This window comes from Dasypus novemcinctus, chromosome 1 (genome assembly GCF_030445035.2).
Source record: "Dasypus novemcinctus isolate mDasNov1 chromosome 1, mDasNov1.1.hap2, whole genome shotgun sequence".
Taxonomy (NCBI): Eukaryota; Metazoa; Chordata; class Mammalia; order Cingulata; family Dasypodidae; genus Dasypus; species Dasypus novemcinctus.
Genome location: NC_080673.1, coordinates 161275599 through 161290401, shown reverse-complemented (window position 1 = coordinate 161290401; position 14803 = coordinate 161275599). Strand labels below are relative to the sequence as shown.

At 35.5% G+C, this 14803-nt stretch overlaps 1 protein-coding gene across 1 annotated transcript; it reads right to left on the bottom strand.

Moving 5' to 3' along the window:
* Positions 1-1941: 1941 nt before the first annotated feature.
* LOC101443256 (protein YIPF7) lies at positions 1942-14603 on the bottom strand. Its single transcript, XM_071213270.1, has 5 exons — positions 14576-14603; positions 11701-11928; positions 10801-10946; positions 5051-5232; positions 1942-2354 (listed from the first exon to the last, which is right to left on the bottom strand). The coding sequence occupies exons 1-5, from the start codon at positions 14601-14603 to the stop codon at positions 2192-2194; spliced, it is 747 nt and encodes a 248-aa protein (XP_071069371.1). The 3' UTR covers positions 1942-2191.
* Positions 14604-14803: the final 200 nt, after the last annotated feature.

Here is a 14803-nt window from a genome sequence, read left to right as displayed (position 1 = left end):
TCAAAATTGCTAACAAGCTTCCAGATGATGCAAGTGCTGCTCTTCTGAGAGCCACTATTTGAATGGCAATCTTCTTAGATGTGGAAAAGATTGAGTTTTATTCTAAATGTAAATAAAAACCATTAAATGGCCAAGGGCTTGAGAAGAAAGTTTATTTACATTGTTAAAGGATGGTACTGGCTGCTGTGTGGAGAAATTACAACTGGGAAGAAAAAGTGGAAGCAGGAAACCAGTTAGGAGATTACATCTTCGGCAATAGATGATAGTGGCTTGGAGTACAGTGTCACCACTGAAGGAGCTCATGAGGCAGTCAAATGTGGGACACATTTGAATATAGTGTCAATAAGACTTCTGATGGATTAGATGTTGGGAGTGAAAGTAAAAGAGTAATCAAGACTGACTACTAATTTTTGGACTAAGCAACTGGATGATTTGTGGTTCCTTCTATAAAGTTGGAGAAGTTTGGAAGAGCTACAGGTAGAAAGCAGGGATTGGTTTCAGACATACTATATTTGAGCTATTTTTTCATGGTGAAAACAAATGAAATTAAGTATAAGTTGGATTTATGTGTCAGGGGAAACCCTCAGATGGAAAATGTAAATTTTACTGTCATTACATTTTAAAGCTATAGAATTGAATGAGCTCAAATGGGAAATGAGTGTCCATAGAAGAGGTATGAGGGGAGGAAAAAGAAGAGAGACTAGCTAAGCAGACTCAGAAGCAGCGAACAATGAAGTAGGGGGAAAAAACAAGAGCATGAGATGCTTCAGAAGCCAAATAAAGAAGTAAATGCTTCAAGTGAAGGGGCTTGGGCAGAATGGAGGGGAGGTTTATCAAATATTCTGAGAGTTCAAATAAAATTAATGACGATCATTGACCATTGGATTTGGAAATGTATGGAGGCTGTTGCTGATTTGACAAATGCAGTCTTGATGAATCAAGGGATAAAACCGGACTAGACTATAGGAAAGAGAGAATGGGAAGTGATAAAGTGAAGGTAGAGATAATAGACAACTTTTTCAAGGAATTTTTCTATAAAGAGTAACAGAGAAATGGGCCATAACTGGAGAGTGATGTTAATCAAAGGAATATTTTAAGGATGTATTGAAACATGTTTATGTGCTGAAATAAATGATAGGTTGAGAGGAAACACTGGATATTTAGATAGTGGTGCTGACTAGGAATAGGAGGAGGGACAGTAACAAGAAGGAAGGCAGCATATATGGAGTAGATGCAGGTGTACTGACCTAATGATGGGAAGACAAGGAAGTTCTTTTCTGAATGTTTCTATTTTTTTAATAAATAAGAAGCCAGGTCATCAACTAATAGTGAGGCATGAGGAAGGCATGTTGGAAATTTGAGGAGTAAAGAAATTGTATTACATAATCATCTCAGAAATTGTGAAAGTAAATTTACTCAGAGAATGTAGTAGGATTCAGTGCAACACTGAGGAACCATTGAAGATATGGTAATATAACTAAAATGGAACAAGTGAGATTTTCTGTAATCATATTCAACTGCATAGGGGGCAATTGCCAAGAATGCTGAAGACATACACAAGCAAGAAGTCATACTAATGGGCTATGGCAACTAAACAGAGAAAGGGGACATGCAGGCTTGAAACAGTGGTGAGTCAATGCCCTGTCGTAATCGAACAGTTGGAGCAGTTAAAGTAGTGAATTGAAAGACAGAAGGTTCATTGAATGATCAAGGAAAATAAAACCCTATATAGCCCACACCTGCAACTCTCCAAAGGGTCTGGACATCTTGATATTAACAATGAGTGTGCATCTGAAGCCTGAAAGTTTCTCAAGACTCACTATAAGTTTCCTTTAAACAGTGATCTTATGACTTTATTTACAATTTCTCAGAAAAGCATCTGTTGAGAAAAGTGGGGTCCAACAACTCTATTCCTACTTTAAAAGAGTTATGAGGGAAAAATATATTTTAATTACATTTTATTTTAAAGTTTTTAAAAATGCTTTAATACATCAAAGCCAAACGGCAAAACATCTTTCAACTCAAATGGACTATTAGAGCACCAGCCTTAAGTGCTGTTTTGTTTCTCTACTTATCGTTCTCTTAACAGCAATCAAACAGAAACCATATCACCAAATTTCAATGCTAATACATTTCCAAGATAACATGAACAGCAAGCAAATAGAAATTTGCAATTCTATCTAAAACACTTTTAGAAAACAGTTAGGAGGGCAAAAAGCCCATAAAGTAAAGCACAAGGATAGGCAATGAGAAGCTGCTGTCCTTCCATGGCCAAAGCTGAAGTGAAGATTTTGGAAGCTGAGAGACTACACCAGCTGATGATGGCCAGTGCTGCCACAGTTCCGAAGGTTCCTCTATAGCAAAGACAAAGGAGATTATTGAGTCAGAGCGGCCTCTGAAATGTTCTCAATACAATATTTATAACCACATTCTCCATTTGTAAAATGAGGGTGATGAGCCATATGAACTCAAAGGCTGCCAGTTAGACAACGTTTGAGTCAAATTCGCCATCTGAGACTAAACATTTTACACTTCAGTAGAACTTCATTAGAATCAGAAAAATTCACCCGTGGCCATTCTTATCCTTCAGCCTTAAAATCCCAACGCCTTAATTTTCTTCTATAAACTGTTTTTAGAGCCTTCTCTTACAACAGTAAGAGATTTCCTTTCCCCTACTTTCCTCCTAAATTGACCCAGAGTTGGACAAAAAGGTTACAGAACTTGTTATTCCTGTAGGATGATTTTATCCCCACTGCTTTCAGGTCTACTTCCCAGGTTTTATCTTAAGTAACAAAGTCTGGCACAGCTCAAGTAGGAATCACATGGAACAGGAAAACATATACGTGTGTGTTCTCCAACTTCATCCTTGAAGATCCATTTTGTATATGTGGACATTACAACGGATTTGGCTCATCGAAGAGATAATTGTGGAGGCAATTGGTACTTTAAGAACAAATAGGCAAATAAAGTAGTAAATCTAGCCCCCATGGGAAAAAAAGAGGGAGGAATGGGTGAATTTCCTTATGTGCAAGACAGAATGTATTATTTAAGAAAGTAAAATCTAAAGAGCTAAAAGAGGCCTCAGGAGACCATCTAATGCACAGCTTTAAAGCAAGGAAGTGACTTAAAAATCACATAGCAAAGTAAGTGTTGGGTCAAGATCCCCTATCTTCTAGCATATTACTCTTTCCACCATCAAACCACACTGCCTCACTTGATCCTACTTTGAATCTGAAGTTAAGAACTATGTTTATTATTTGTGTATGGGAATGGCAGAATACCTACTTTTAATAATCAAAATAAAACAAAACAAGTGACAAATTATACAATATTCCTTATAATGCCTTTTGGTTATAAATAAACCAAAAATATTTAAAAGGTATTCTAATAAATGTTTCATACATTGGTTTAATTAACATCTATTAGTAATAATTTTTAGAGTGAATTAATTTGCAGATTTTTGTGACTAAAAATGTAAAACTATATGTGATTAGTATGAATTATATATTACTATGCCCTAAAAGGTAACGTCTGATTAATGATCTTAGAGATTAGGTAGCTTATTCCCCTTTTAGAAATCATCCTTTACAATTTAATAATGAAAATCTAATGAAAAGGGGCGAGAATTCTAATGACTCTCAAAATCTAAGAGTTTCAGCTTTTATTTTCTTTCCCTAATAATCTGGAGTCATTTAAAATGCCACAAATCTCAACTTTACTGAAATAATGCTTAAAACTTAGAATTTTTTAAAAAGGTGGATTATAATATTATTCTTTGTCAAAAGCATCTGATGAAATAGAAGCTGTAGAGTCTGAACTTTGCACTAACATGCCACCTATCCATACTAAATAATATAATAAATGGAACAGTATGTTTAAGAACATGATACATAAAATGTGGAGTACTTCATGGATAAATCTCAATAAATATACTGATAACTCATGTTATATTTATACATTCAAGGTGTCCATTTCCTGTCTTATTCCTCTTTTTAAAAAGTGGAATACATGCCAATAACATAAGAGTTTGCTCTAAGTCATTTTTTAAAATATATTTTGTATTTATTTTGAAAAGATACATAGATCACACAAAATGTTACATTAAAAAAATAAAGGGAAAGAATGCTGTTTATAAAATGAGACCATAGTAAAACCAAAGTGAAAAACATTTCCAACTAAGTCATTCTTAAGAATGTTATGGAGAAAATTATGTGAGATTATACCAAAACAAAAATATTTTTTAAGTCTCTTCTAAGACATTTATCCCTGCCATTGGTAACTCTTTCATCTAGTGTTCTATCCAAATGGTAATGACCTAAGATTCTAACTATGTCTCCGATGGATGTGCAAGAATGGATGGCAAACATTTATTTCTAACTGTGTTTAAAGTGTTTTGGGTGACAAAGGTCTATGTAATCACTTGTTCCTCCCCTCCCCAAGCCTAAATGGTAGTGGCATGCAAATGCCCTGGGAAACTGCCTAACAAACTTTTATCTAATGTACCCTTATTAATAGTTTTGAATTGCAAATATGAACCTCATAAGTGAAGGGGAAAAAAACAGATTTATTGACTGAGAATATATGCTATAAAGTGCTTACGCATTACTATACTCATTAGAGTTCCTGGGAATTCTGCATTGCAAGGAACCTCATCAGAGAAAGAACAGTTGCTTCCAGCCTGGAAGGCAGAAAGCCTGGGAGCTGAAGCAATTTGTCAGTGTTCACCAGGCACTTATTCTTCCAAAATCAAACAAGTGCATTTTCTGTAGTTGTTATATTATGCAGGACAATAATTCACATTGAAGAATGTGACATCTTTAAAAAATGCCAGTTTTAAAGATAACTTGGCTTAATTTGTTTTTTAAACCATTGAAATAGGAACAGCAACTTCCACAAAATCTGACCTACTTTCCTGAATCTGTATATAGCTTCTGCTAGCCATGTTTTCCCCAATTCTACTACCAAAATAATTAAAAGAGGTTAGCTTTTGCTCTGACAAGGCTTAGCCATGCTTGTACATGTGGATTAATTAGGGCACACAGTCACTTACTGTAGTGAAAAGAAGATGGCGCAGCTGGACAGGATGACCATGGGGAGCAGGCAGTAACCCAGCACACTTGCCACACAGCCATAGGACACCCCAGAGGAGCTCATCAGGTTCAGTAAGGCGTGAATCCCAAGGCAGCCAATGGCGCTCATGCCATATACATAACCAAACTGAACTTTTCCTGCCTGAAACAATGAGAAGAAACAGTTTGAACATGCCACAAACAGCAAGAGTAAATTAGGATGTGAACAAAGACGACGAAGCTTTTAGAGTCAGCTCAATGCTGTTCCACATCTTTGTAATACTACCTATCATCAGGATACCGGGGCTCTGGAAAATACACTGGCTACAAAATGAATTCAGGACCCGAAAATAAACACCTACATGCTATACTTTGGACAGGGCCAGAATGGTAGACAAAAGATGAAAAATTGCTAGTATTCAGTAAAAGATTAAATCAGGAGGTCTGGTTTGTCTAAACCCTGCTCATTTCAAAGTAGAGGTTAGTCCTTGACTAACTCTTGGGAGATAGCCTCTAAAACCTTGGACTTTGCTTCCTGATAAGAGAGTCTTTGTTTACCTTGAGCCTTGGGACTTCCAGATAGTCTGTGCTAACTTTGCTATTTAGGATGGGAACCTTGGGCAGTATCCGTTTGACCAAGAAGGGCTGCAGATTGAGTAACTAAGATCAGTCACGTGAACCGCACCCCCCATGCCTATGCGAGCAAATCCCAATAAAGACTCTGGAAACCAATGGTTGAGTGAGCTTCCCTGATTGTCAGTATTTTGTACATATTGTCACATGTGATTTCTTGGAGTATTAAGAGCTGTTTCTTGGACTCCACTGGAGATAATTAGAAATTTGAGACTAATCTCACCTGGACTCTACCTTTTGAACCCTTTTCAGCTGCCTATTTTAATTTGTATCTTTGCACTGTAATAAACCATAACCATGGGTAAAATAGCTTTGCTGAGATTTGGGAGTCCTTCTGATAAATCACTGAAGTCTTGTAACTCCTGATTACAACTAGATTCATATTTTTTACCACAGATTATTTATTAGGTGTATGAAACATAAGTGAGAAAATATTTGCTCCCCATATTTGCTGAATGAATAAATGAATGCATGCATGAATGAATGAATGAATGAAAAATCATTCTTATTTAGTCATGGAGATTTATAATGCGTGTTAGTAATATTAGCAAAAACCTGCAGGATTTGCTATGTCAGGTCCTATTCTAAGTGCTCTACATGTATTAACTTATTTAATCCACCAATTTCATGAGATAGGTACAATTTTACCAATTTTACACATGAGGAAACTGGTCCAAAGGGTTAAGCAACTTGCCTGGGGTCATGTAATGCCAAATGGTAGAACTCAGATTTAAATCCAAGCAATCTGGCTCTGAAATTTAGGACCTTAACATCTACAGGAATTCTAGCAAGTCTTAAATCATGGGACTTATTTAACCTTATTTAACCCAGCATAATACAACTTATTTGACCACAAAATCCTTTTGGTTTTCATAATTGCTATTACTAATTTTATTGAACACACTTTAGGAAAAGTTGATTTATGTAAATCCCGTGGTAACAAAATTGGGGTAAATTTAAGTGTTGAGAGTACACCACTAATACCTGTGGAGCAATCATAAATAATAAACATAACCCACAAGGCACTGGGAAATAGGAGCTAAAGTAACCCCAATAAAGTTAACCAGTGAATGACACAACATACTCTTAGTTCAAGTGATATTTTAATGTTGTTACTTGAGATTGCCAGAGCGCCAGTTAAAAAAATGCATTTGTATTTTATGTTTACTTTAAGCTGATTAGAAATTTAAGTTAAAGTTTGAGCAGTCTGTCCCTGGTTTTCAAATTGATTCAGAAGGAGAGCTTTTTAAGTGTCATTTTTTCTTCTCCTTGGCTGTTATCTAGGAAGCTCTTTTGCCTTAGAGAATTAGAGAGATGTTTATTTCACAATTAACTGAGGGTAATGGAGAATGTTATGACTCTTTTAATGCTCAAAATTGCCCAGGTTTTTGTACTCTTCTTCCTCAGTAGTTCAAAGGTTGGTAACTACTAAGTTCTTCTAGAAAATACCCTGGGCTATGCTATCAGAATTCTGTCTTGCATTAGCCACTGATAAGTTGTCATTGAGTATCTTTTGTATTCTTATGTTGATTCTATGAAATAATGCTCATCATGCTAAAAGAAACACAACAGTTATGAACTGCTCAGGTGGGCTGGCTTGTACTACCTTGAAAACAGTGACAATTTTCAAAGTCACTTTCATGATTAGAGAGATACTTAATATTTTAATTGGATGGAAAAATTCTGAGGAAAGACTAGTTATAATGGTAAAGGGCAACTCTTCCTTATACTCAAGGGATGCATAACTGGACCTTTCTGACCCCAAAAGTCAGTTTTGTGAATGGAATGGGACGATTAGGGAATAATAGAAATCATTTAGCAGTAAAATTGTGCCTTTCCAAATCCATGAATGACCTCTCTCTTCATCGCCTTCTTTTGTTAGGTTATCCAATTTTAGTTTCAATTCCGTTTGGCAGAGGCCACTGCCATTTTTAAATTTGTTTCAAATTCTCAAGAGCTTGTAATTTAAATAGAAAATAAATATTCAATTTTTTAACCTCAGAATTTCTCAGGACCTTCCCCTAACTATCCTCATTACCACATCTTGATTCAAAACACTGATTCTTCTGATTATATTGGTCATAAGTGTTCCTTTCCAGAGCACACTTTGCTCTACCCCAAAAATCTAAAGGAGTCATAGCTTTAAACCACTTGCCTGTGTGGTGTTAGGAGTAGAAATAGTTTTGGTGGGCAATATGAGGAAAACAAAATTTATGTTAAATATTTGAAGCTATTCTCTCAGATTTGCCTCCTTTAACCTGAAGAAAGCACACTAAAAGATAATGTGCCTTCTATGAATATAAATCATAACAATGATGAATATGTGACTATGAACCTTACACCTCCTAAGATAATGAATAGATTTGGATATAGTTTCTATATTTAGTTTGGCTTTCGATTGCACAATGTCTGTAAAATAGCCACATTACATTTTAATTCTAGATATCTGGGTCAGGGCAAATGCATTCTGAGTTAAACATTACTTTAATTGACCTCTAGGGCTTTTTTTTTGTTTTTTTGTTTTTTGTTTTTGTTATTGTTTTACCAGGTTGATACAGTGTTTGATTTACAAAGGTACCAGGGGCCAGAGACTGAACCCAGGACCTTGTAAGTGGGAAGCCAGCACTCAACCACTGAGTCACATTGGTGTCCCTGAATTGGTGTTTGCAATTATTTCGCTTGTTGTTTGTTTTTGTTTCTTTCAGAAGGCACAGAGAATCAAACCCGGGACCTCCCATGTGGGAGGCAGGTGTTCAACTGATTGAGCCCATCCACTCCCTTCAAGGTTTTTTTTTTTTTTTTATCCTTATCCTTATTGCTTTATATTCATCAGGATCAATTCTGATGTTACCAAATCTAATGATAAAATCCAACTGGCAATATTGACATCCATTCAGAAAATGTGCATTTTCACACATTCCCACAAATTTCATAACTGAAAGTAATCTTAAGAACAATTTAAATAAACCCTTTTTGTTCTCAAAATGAAGAAATGAAGGCCCAGAAATGAGAAGCAACAGGTTCAAGATCACAGCAGATTGGCAATGTTAGGAGTAGATTCAATTTTTTCACTTCCAATTAAGAGTTCTTTGCCTATCTTATTTGTATATAAAACAAAAGAGAGGGAGGCAGACTTGGCCCAATGGATAGGGCATCAATCTACCACATGGGAGGTCTGCTGTTCAAACCCCGGACCTCCTTGACCCATGTGGAGCTGGCCCATGTGCAGTGCTGATGCGCGCAAGGAATGCCTTGTCACACAGACAGGGGTGTCTGCTGCATAGGGGAGCCCCAAGCGCAAGGAGTGTGCTCTGTAAGGAGAGCCACCAGCGTGAAAGAAAGTGCAGCCTGCCCAGGAATGGTGCCACAAACACGGAGAGCTGATACAGCAAGATAATGCAACAAAAAGAGACACAGATTCCAGTGCCGCTGACAACAGAAGTGGACAAAGAAGGACATGAGTAAATGGACACAGAGAACAGACAACTTGGGGGGAAGGGGAGAGAAATAAAAAATTAAATTAAATTTTTAAAAAAAGAGGATATTTAAATAACTTTAGCTAACATTATATATCTAAGAAAGATTTTAGTGGTATTAATACTTTTCTTTAAAGGGTGGTGAAGGTTATATTTTCTACAGAAAAACAAGCAGCTATGATAGTACAAATGACTTGAAAGAAAGACAAGGTAATATATTAAATTGAGTGTTTCTGACTATTTGATTAATTGGCACAGTCTTACTTAGCATCTTAATCTAAGCATATCAAATTTCTGAGACAAAGACAGAAGAACAGAGGTTAGAGACTAAATTAAAAGTCTGGTTGATAGGTTGATACAGTGTTTAATTTACAGAGAATATGCATTTGCTGCACTTGAAAGTAAAATAAGATGTTATTACTAAATCCTATTATTTTGGATAAATCTGATATGATTCTTGACCATTTTAGCCTACAGAAATTAAACTGCTGTCAGTATTTTGATTGACATTATGTAATTAATAAATGAAGAGTGAAATTTATCTAGTTGCAAATAAATTTTATAGCTACTTGAATATTGTAGCTACACTTGAAAATATAATTTATTTTCATGGGAAGTGGATATCAGTAAAAGGGCAGAAGGGACTGTGAGTTATGTTTTTTTCTAGAATCTTTGAATTCCTGTATTATTTCTCCTGCCAAGTTTTTCTCTTTATACTTTAATGAACCTATACTTTTTGGACTGTCTCAAGCATCTTTTGCATCTTCTGTGTTTAATGTGCTGCCATTTACTCCTTGGTCTAAACTCACAAACTTTCCTGTTTGTCTTTCTTCTTCTCAACCATCTTCTTCTCCTCCTCTTCTTTTTTTTTGTGAAACTCTTTTCTAACGTATAAGCTAGCATGTGTTCTTAACTTGATTTAGGTGGAAATATGTTTTTCTTTACTCTTTTGGTTACTCTCAATATCATTACTCCTGACATAGGAATGAAAGGGACCCATACGCAAGACAAATACTGATGTCAGGAAGCAATAGCTTCATGAAACAGAAAATTAAAAGAACCAGGAAAATATATAGGTTGAATAAATAAACCACGTGCTATCACTGCAAGTTAATTTACTCATAGTAACCAATCAGCAAAAAGGAGACTCATCTTAGATTTCACAGGCTATTAGAAATATTGTTGAGATATATCCCAGCAAAGGAAATGAATATTAAAGAGGAGAGAGAACTTAAGTGTCACAGCAGAAATCTCCCAGAAAACAGGTACTGAAACAGGCCTTATATTTCCCAAGTCTTTATACTTCCATCAACTATTCCATGTTGATAGTATTCTTAATAACAAGATGATGAGTAAGACATGAATGATCTAATTTGACTTGGTGGGGTTTTCAATATATATGTTTTTATCTATTGTAATTCATGATGGCAGTTTCTTTTTGTCACTCTGGTTCCATTAAATATGTCCTCTCACCAAGAAAAAAAAAACGGGAGTTTAGGAGTTTAGTGGACACCTTTCACTATGTAAAGGGACATGATTCCTATTGTATTTACAAAAATCTTTTCCAACCTGAAACCAAAAAAGACAGGAATTAAAATCTGGTGTCTGCTTCCATGCATTACCAGAAGCAGGTTGGCTCCCAGAGCCATGCAAAAAAGGATGGGTCCAGTGAGATCTGTTTCATTCATAATGCTGCCATCTGCTGGCTTCAGTGGGTTTAACACAGTCAAGGTTTTCTGCCAAATGTGATCAAAATTGATTCCAAGTTCTGCAAAGGCGAAAAAAAAAAAGAGATAATATAAATACATAAAACAAACATGAATAATATTTGTAAATCTAAGGTTTACATACCTGATTAATCTATTTAGCAGTTTAATCTGATTGTCTTATCCCTCATAATCTAAAATTATGTAGTGTATTATAACCTGAATAAACAAACAACAAAACAAAATAAAACCATTGTGTTTCTTCCCAAACAATGAGCTAAGAGAAATCTTAGTGGAATGATCCCATCAAGGAAAAATTTCCCTGTCTTTCATAGCAAATACAAACTTGATATCTAAGTGAGAAAATATAACTGGGAAAATTAGGAAATGGATATATATAATAGAGTAAAAAATAAAATTTTAGTTAACAGACCAGAAGTCCTATCTTCTTGCCTACTTATTTAATTCCTTTTCTTGTATTTTCAGTTGTTAACACTTGTGAAATCTTTTAATCTCAAACATGGCATAATTTTGCGATTAACAACATTTTTAATCTAAACATACTTAGCCTAGGTCTGGGAGTTTACTTCCAACTCTGCCTAATGAGAAGAGCAATTTTATGCTAACTGCCTGAAACTCAACAGTGGAAAGAAAGGGGAGCTCTTTCACCATGTAAAAGTAATCATTACTTGTAGACATTTTTTATGTCAATTTATTATGTGGTCGAGTCAGGCCAACTGCTGAACATTGCTTTTGATTAGTGACTTCAGAGTGATGAGGCCACAACTCTTGACAGTAGCCATTGTGCCAACCTACCCCAGGCAAAGGTAGCTGAGGAAACTGAAAGATGGTACACTTCCTCAGAGCTGAGAAGGACAGTTGAAGGGCTGCATTTAGTGAGCAGGCTTTGGGGAGTATGGAAGTAGTTCCTGGTCCCCTCCTTATTCCCTCCATTATCCCCCCTCCTGGGCAGTTTGGAGGTAACCAGTACTTCATTTGTAGGTCCATGGCCTTGTTCTGGCTGGAAAAGACAGATTTGGGAAACTCATCTCTGTCATGCCTCCCACACATCCAAAATTTGCCCTCCAGACAAAACAAGCTTGAGACAATGAAAACAGTATAAGAAACTACTGAGGCAGGTGACCCTAGGTAAAGGCAAACCTGCTTTACATCCTGCAATGGAAAATGTGAGAGAGAAGGTTTGTTTCCTAGGAAGTACAGGGGGCACTCAAACTTTTATAAATGGCAGAACTCCTAAGCCACTAACCAGGACAAACCTATGTCAAGACATAGGCCCAGAAAAGACAGGGAGGATCCTGTACTTTGCATTTGCCTAGAATGGACATTCTTGATAAAAGGGCTGACATTCAAGAAAATTTCTTTCATATCACCAGCAGAGGACAAGCTCAAGAAACAGACATCTCAGAAATTAAAATCCAGAGTTAGTATTTTAAAATGTTAAATAAACAGTGAGCAAAAAAAGATTATGAGACAAAAAATAGGAACAGGAAATGATGGCTCATCAAAAAGAAGAGGGAAAAAAATCAGAAAATACCAATGTAAAGGGTGATACTGTGGATGCTGCACAAAGACTTTAAAAAATAATCTTTGATATGTTCAAGGAGATGAAGGAAAATAGAAAGAATTAAAGAAAATCAAGAAAACATGGAACGAATATGAAAATATCAATAAACAGATAGAAATTTTAAGAAAGAACCAAACAGAACAAATAAAGTTGAAAACCAAAATAACTGAAATAAAAAATTCTCAGGTGGGTTTCAATAGCAGATTGGAGCTGTTAGAAGAAAGCAGTGAACTTAAACACAAGACAATTGAAATGCATCAGGCTAGAGAGGAAAAAGGAAAAAAGAACTAAAAAAACAAAACTTGCCTAAGAGACCTCAGAGACATGATCAAAAATGAGGGAGAAATTAAGACATTCTTAGTTAAACATAAATTGAAAGAGTTCATCACTATTAGACCTGCCCTGCAAACAATGCTAATGGGAGTTCTTCAGATTGAAAGGAAAGGACACATAATGATTCAAAGCAGCATACAGAAATAAAGACTTGTAAAGGTAACCATTTGGGTAAATATAAATGTCAGTTATATTTTCTTGTACTTTTTGCTTTGTAATTCCACTTATTTCTTACATTTGCAAAATGTAAATACTTAAAAGTAATGATATATCTATGGTTTTGGACATACCATGTACAGAGACATAATGCGTAATAAGTAAAAAAAGGGTGGATGATAGACTGGTATAGAAACAAGGTATGTGTATGTTATTGAAATCAAGTTGGTATTAAATCACATATGATTGTTATATATTTAGGATGTTAAATTTTACCCCATGGTAGACACAAGGAAAATATATGAAAAATATATCCAGGAAAGCGGACTTGGTCCAGTGGTTAGGGCATCCGTCTACCACCTGGGAGGTCCGCAGTTCAAACCCTGGGCTTCCTTGACCCATGTGGAGCTGGCCCACGCGCAGTGCTGATGCGTGCAAGGAGTGCCCTGCCACACAGGGGTGTCCCTGTGTAGGGGAGTCCCATGTGCAAGAAATGTGCCCCATAAGGAGAGCCACCTAGCATGAAAGAAAGTTCAGCCTGCCCAGGAATGGTGCCGCACACACGGAGAGCTGATAAAACAAGATGATGCAAAAAAAGAAACACAGATTGCTGTGCTGCTGACAACAACAGAAGTGGACAAAGAATAACGTGCAGCAAATAGACACAGAGAACAGACAACTGGGGTGGGGTGGGGGAGAAATAAAATAAAATAATCTTTAAAAAAATAAAAGAAAGAAAAATATATCCTGATAGAAATAAGAAGGTACTCAATATGATACAGCTCTCACACACAAATCAAATAAATAATAAAATAGCATTAACAGAATAATTGATGGACAAAAAATGTGTAAAGCCTACACAGTTTAAATAGCAAAATGGCAGAAGAAAGTCCTGAATTATCACTAGTAATTAAATGTAAATGGATTAAACTCTCCAGTCAAAAGGCGGAGATTAGAGTAACTGTTTTTAGTCAAAAACAGTTATAAGGGCCAAGATGATCACTATATACTTATAAAGGAGTAAATTCAACAAGAAGACATAGCAATTAAAATTTGTATATTAAACTTTGAGCTTAAACCACACTCTGAAATCCAGTCAAAAAAAAAAAAAGAAAGAAAATTTGTATGCATCTAACAGCAGATCCCCACAACAGATGAAGCAAATACTAACAGATATGAAGGGAAAAATAAATTATTCTACATTTTAAAAATAGTAATGAACTTTATACACCACTTTCAATAATGTAGAGAACATCTAGACAGAAGAGATTGAATGATACTCTAAACCAATTAGACCTAATAGACATATATAAAACACTTCACCCAAAAACAACAGAATACACATTCTTCTCTAGTGCATATGGACAATTCTCAGAGAGAGACCATATCTTAGGTCACAAAGCCAGTCTCAATAAATTTTTAAAAATTGAAATTATACAATGTATCTTCTCTGAGCATGCAGGAATGAAGCTAGAAATGAAAAACAGAGGGAGAAATGATAAATCACAACTATGTGGAAATTAAGCAATGAACTCTTAAACAACCAATGGGTTAAAGAGAAAATCAAAGGAAGTAAGAAAATATCTTGAGGCAAATGAAAATGAAAATAAAACATACCAAAACTTATGGGATGCTGAAAAGACATTTCTTATAGCTCTAAATTATTATGCTAAAAAAGAAGAACGATTTCAAATCAGAAACTTAACCTCAAACCAGGAAGAGATAGAAAAAAGAAGAGCAAACAAAACACAAAGTGAGCAGAAGGAAGGAAATAAAGATTAGAGCAAAGATAAAGTTAAACAGAGCATTACAAAACAGTAAACAGTAGAGAAAATTAAAAAAAAC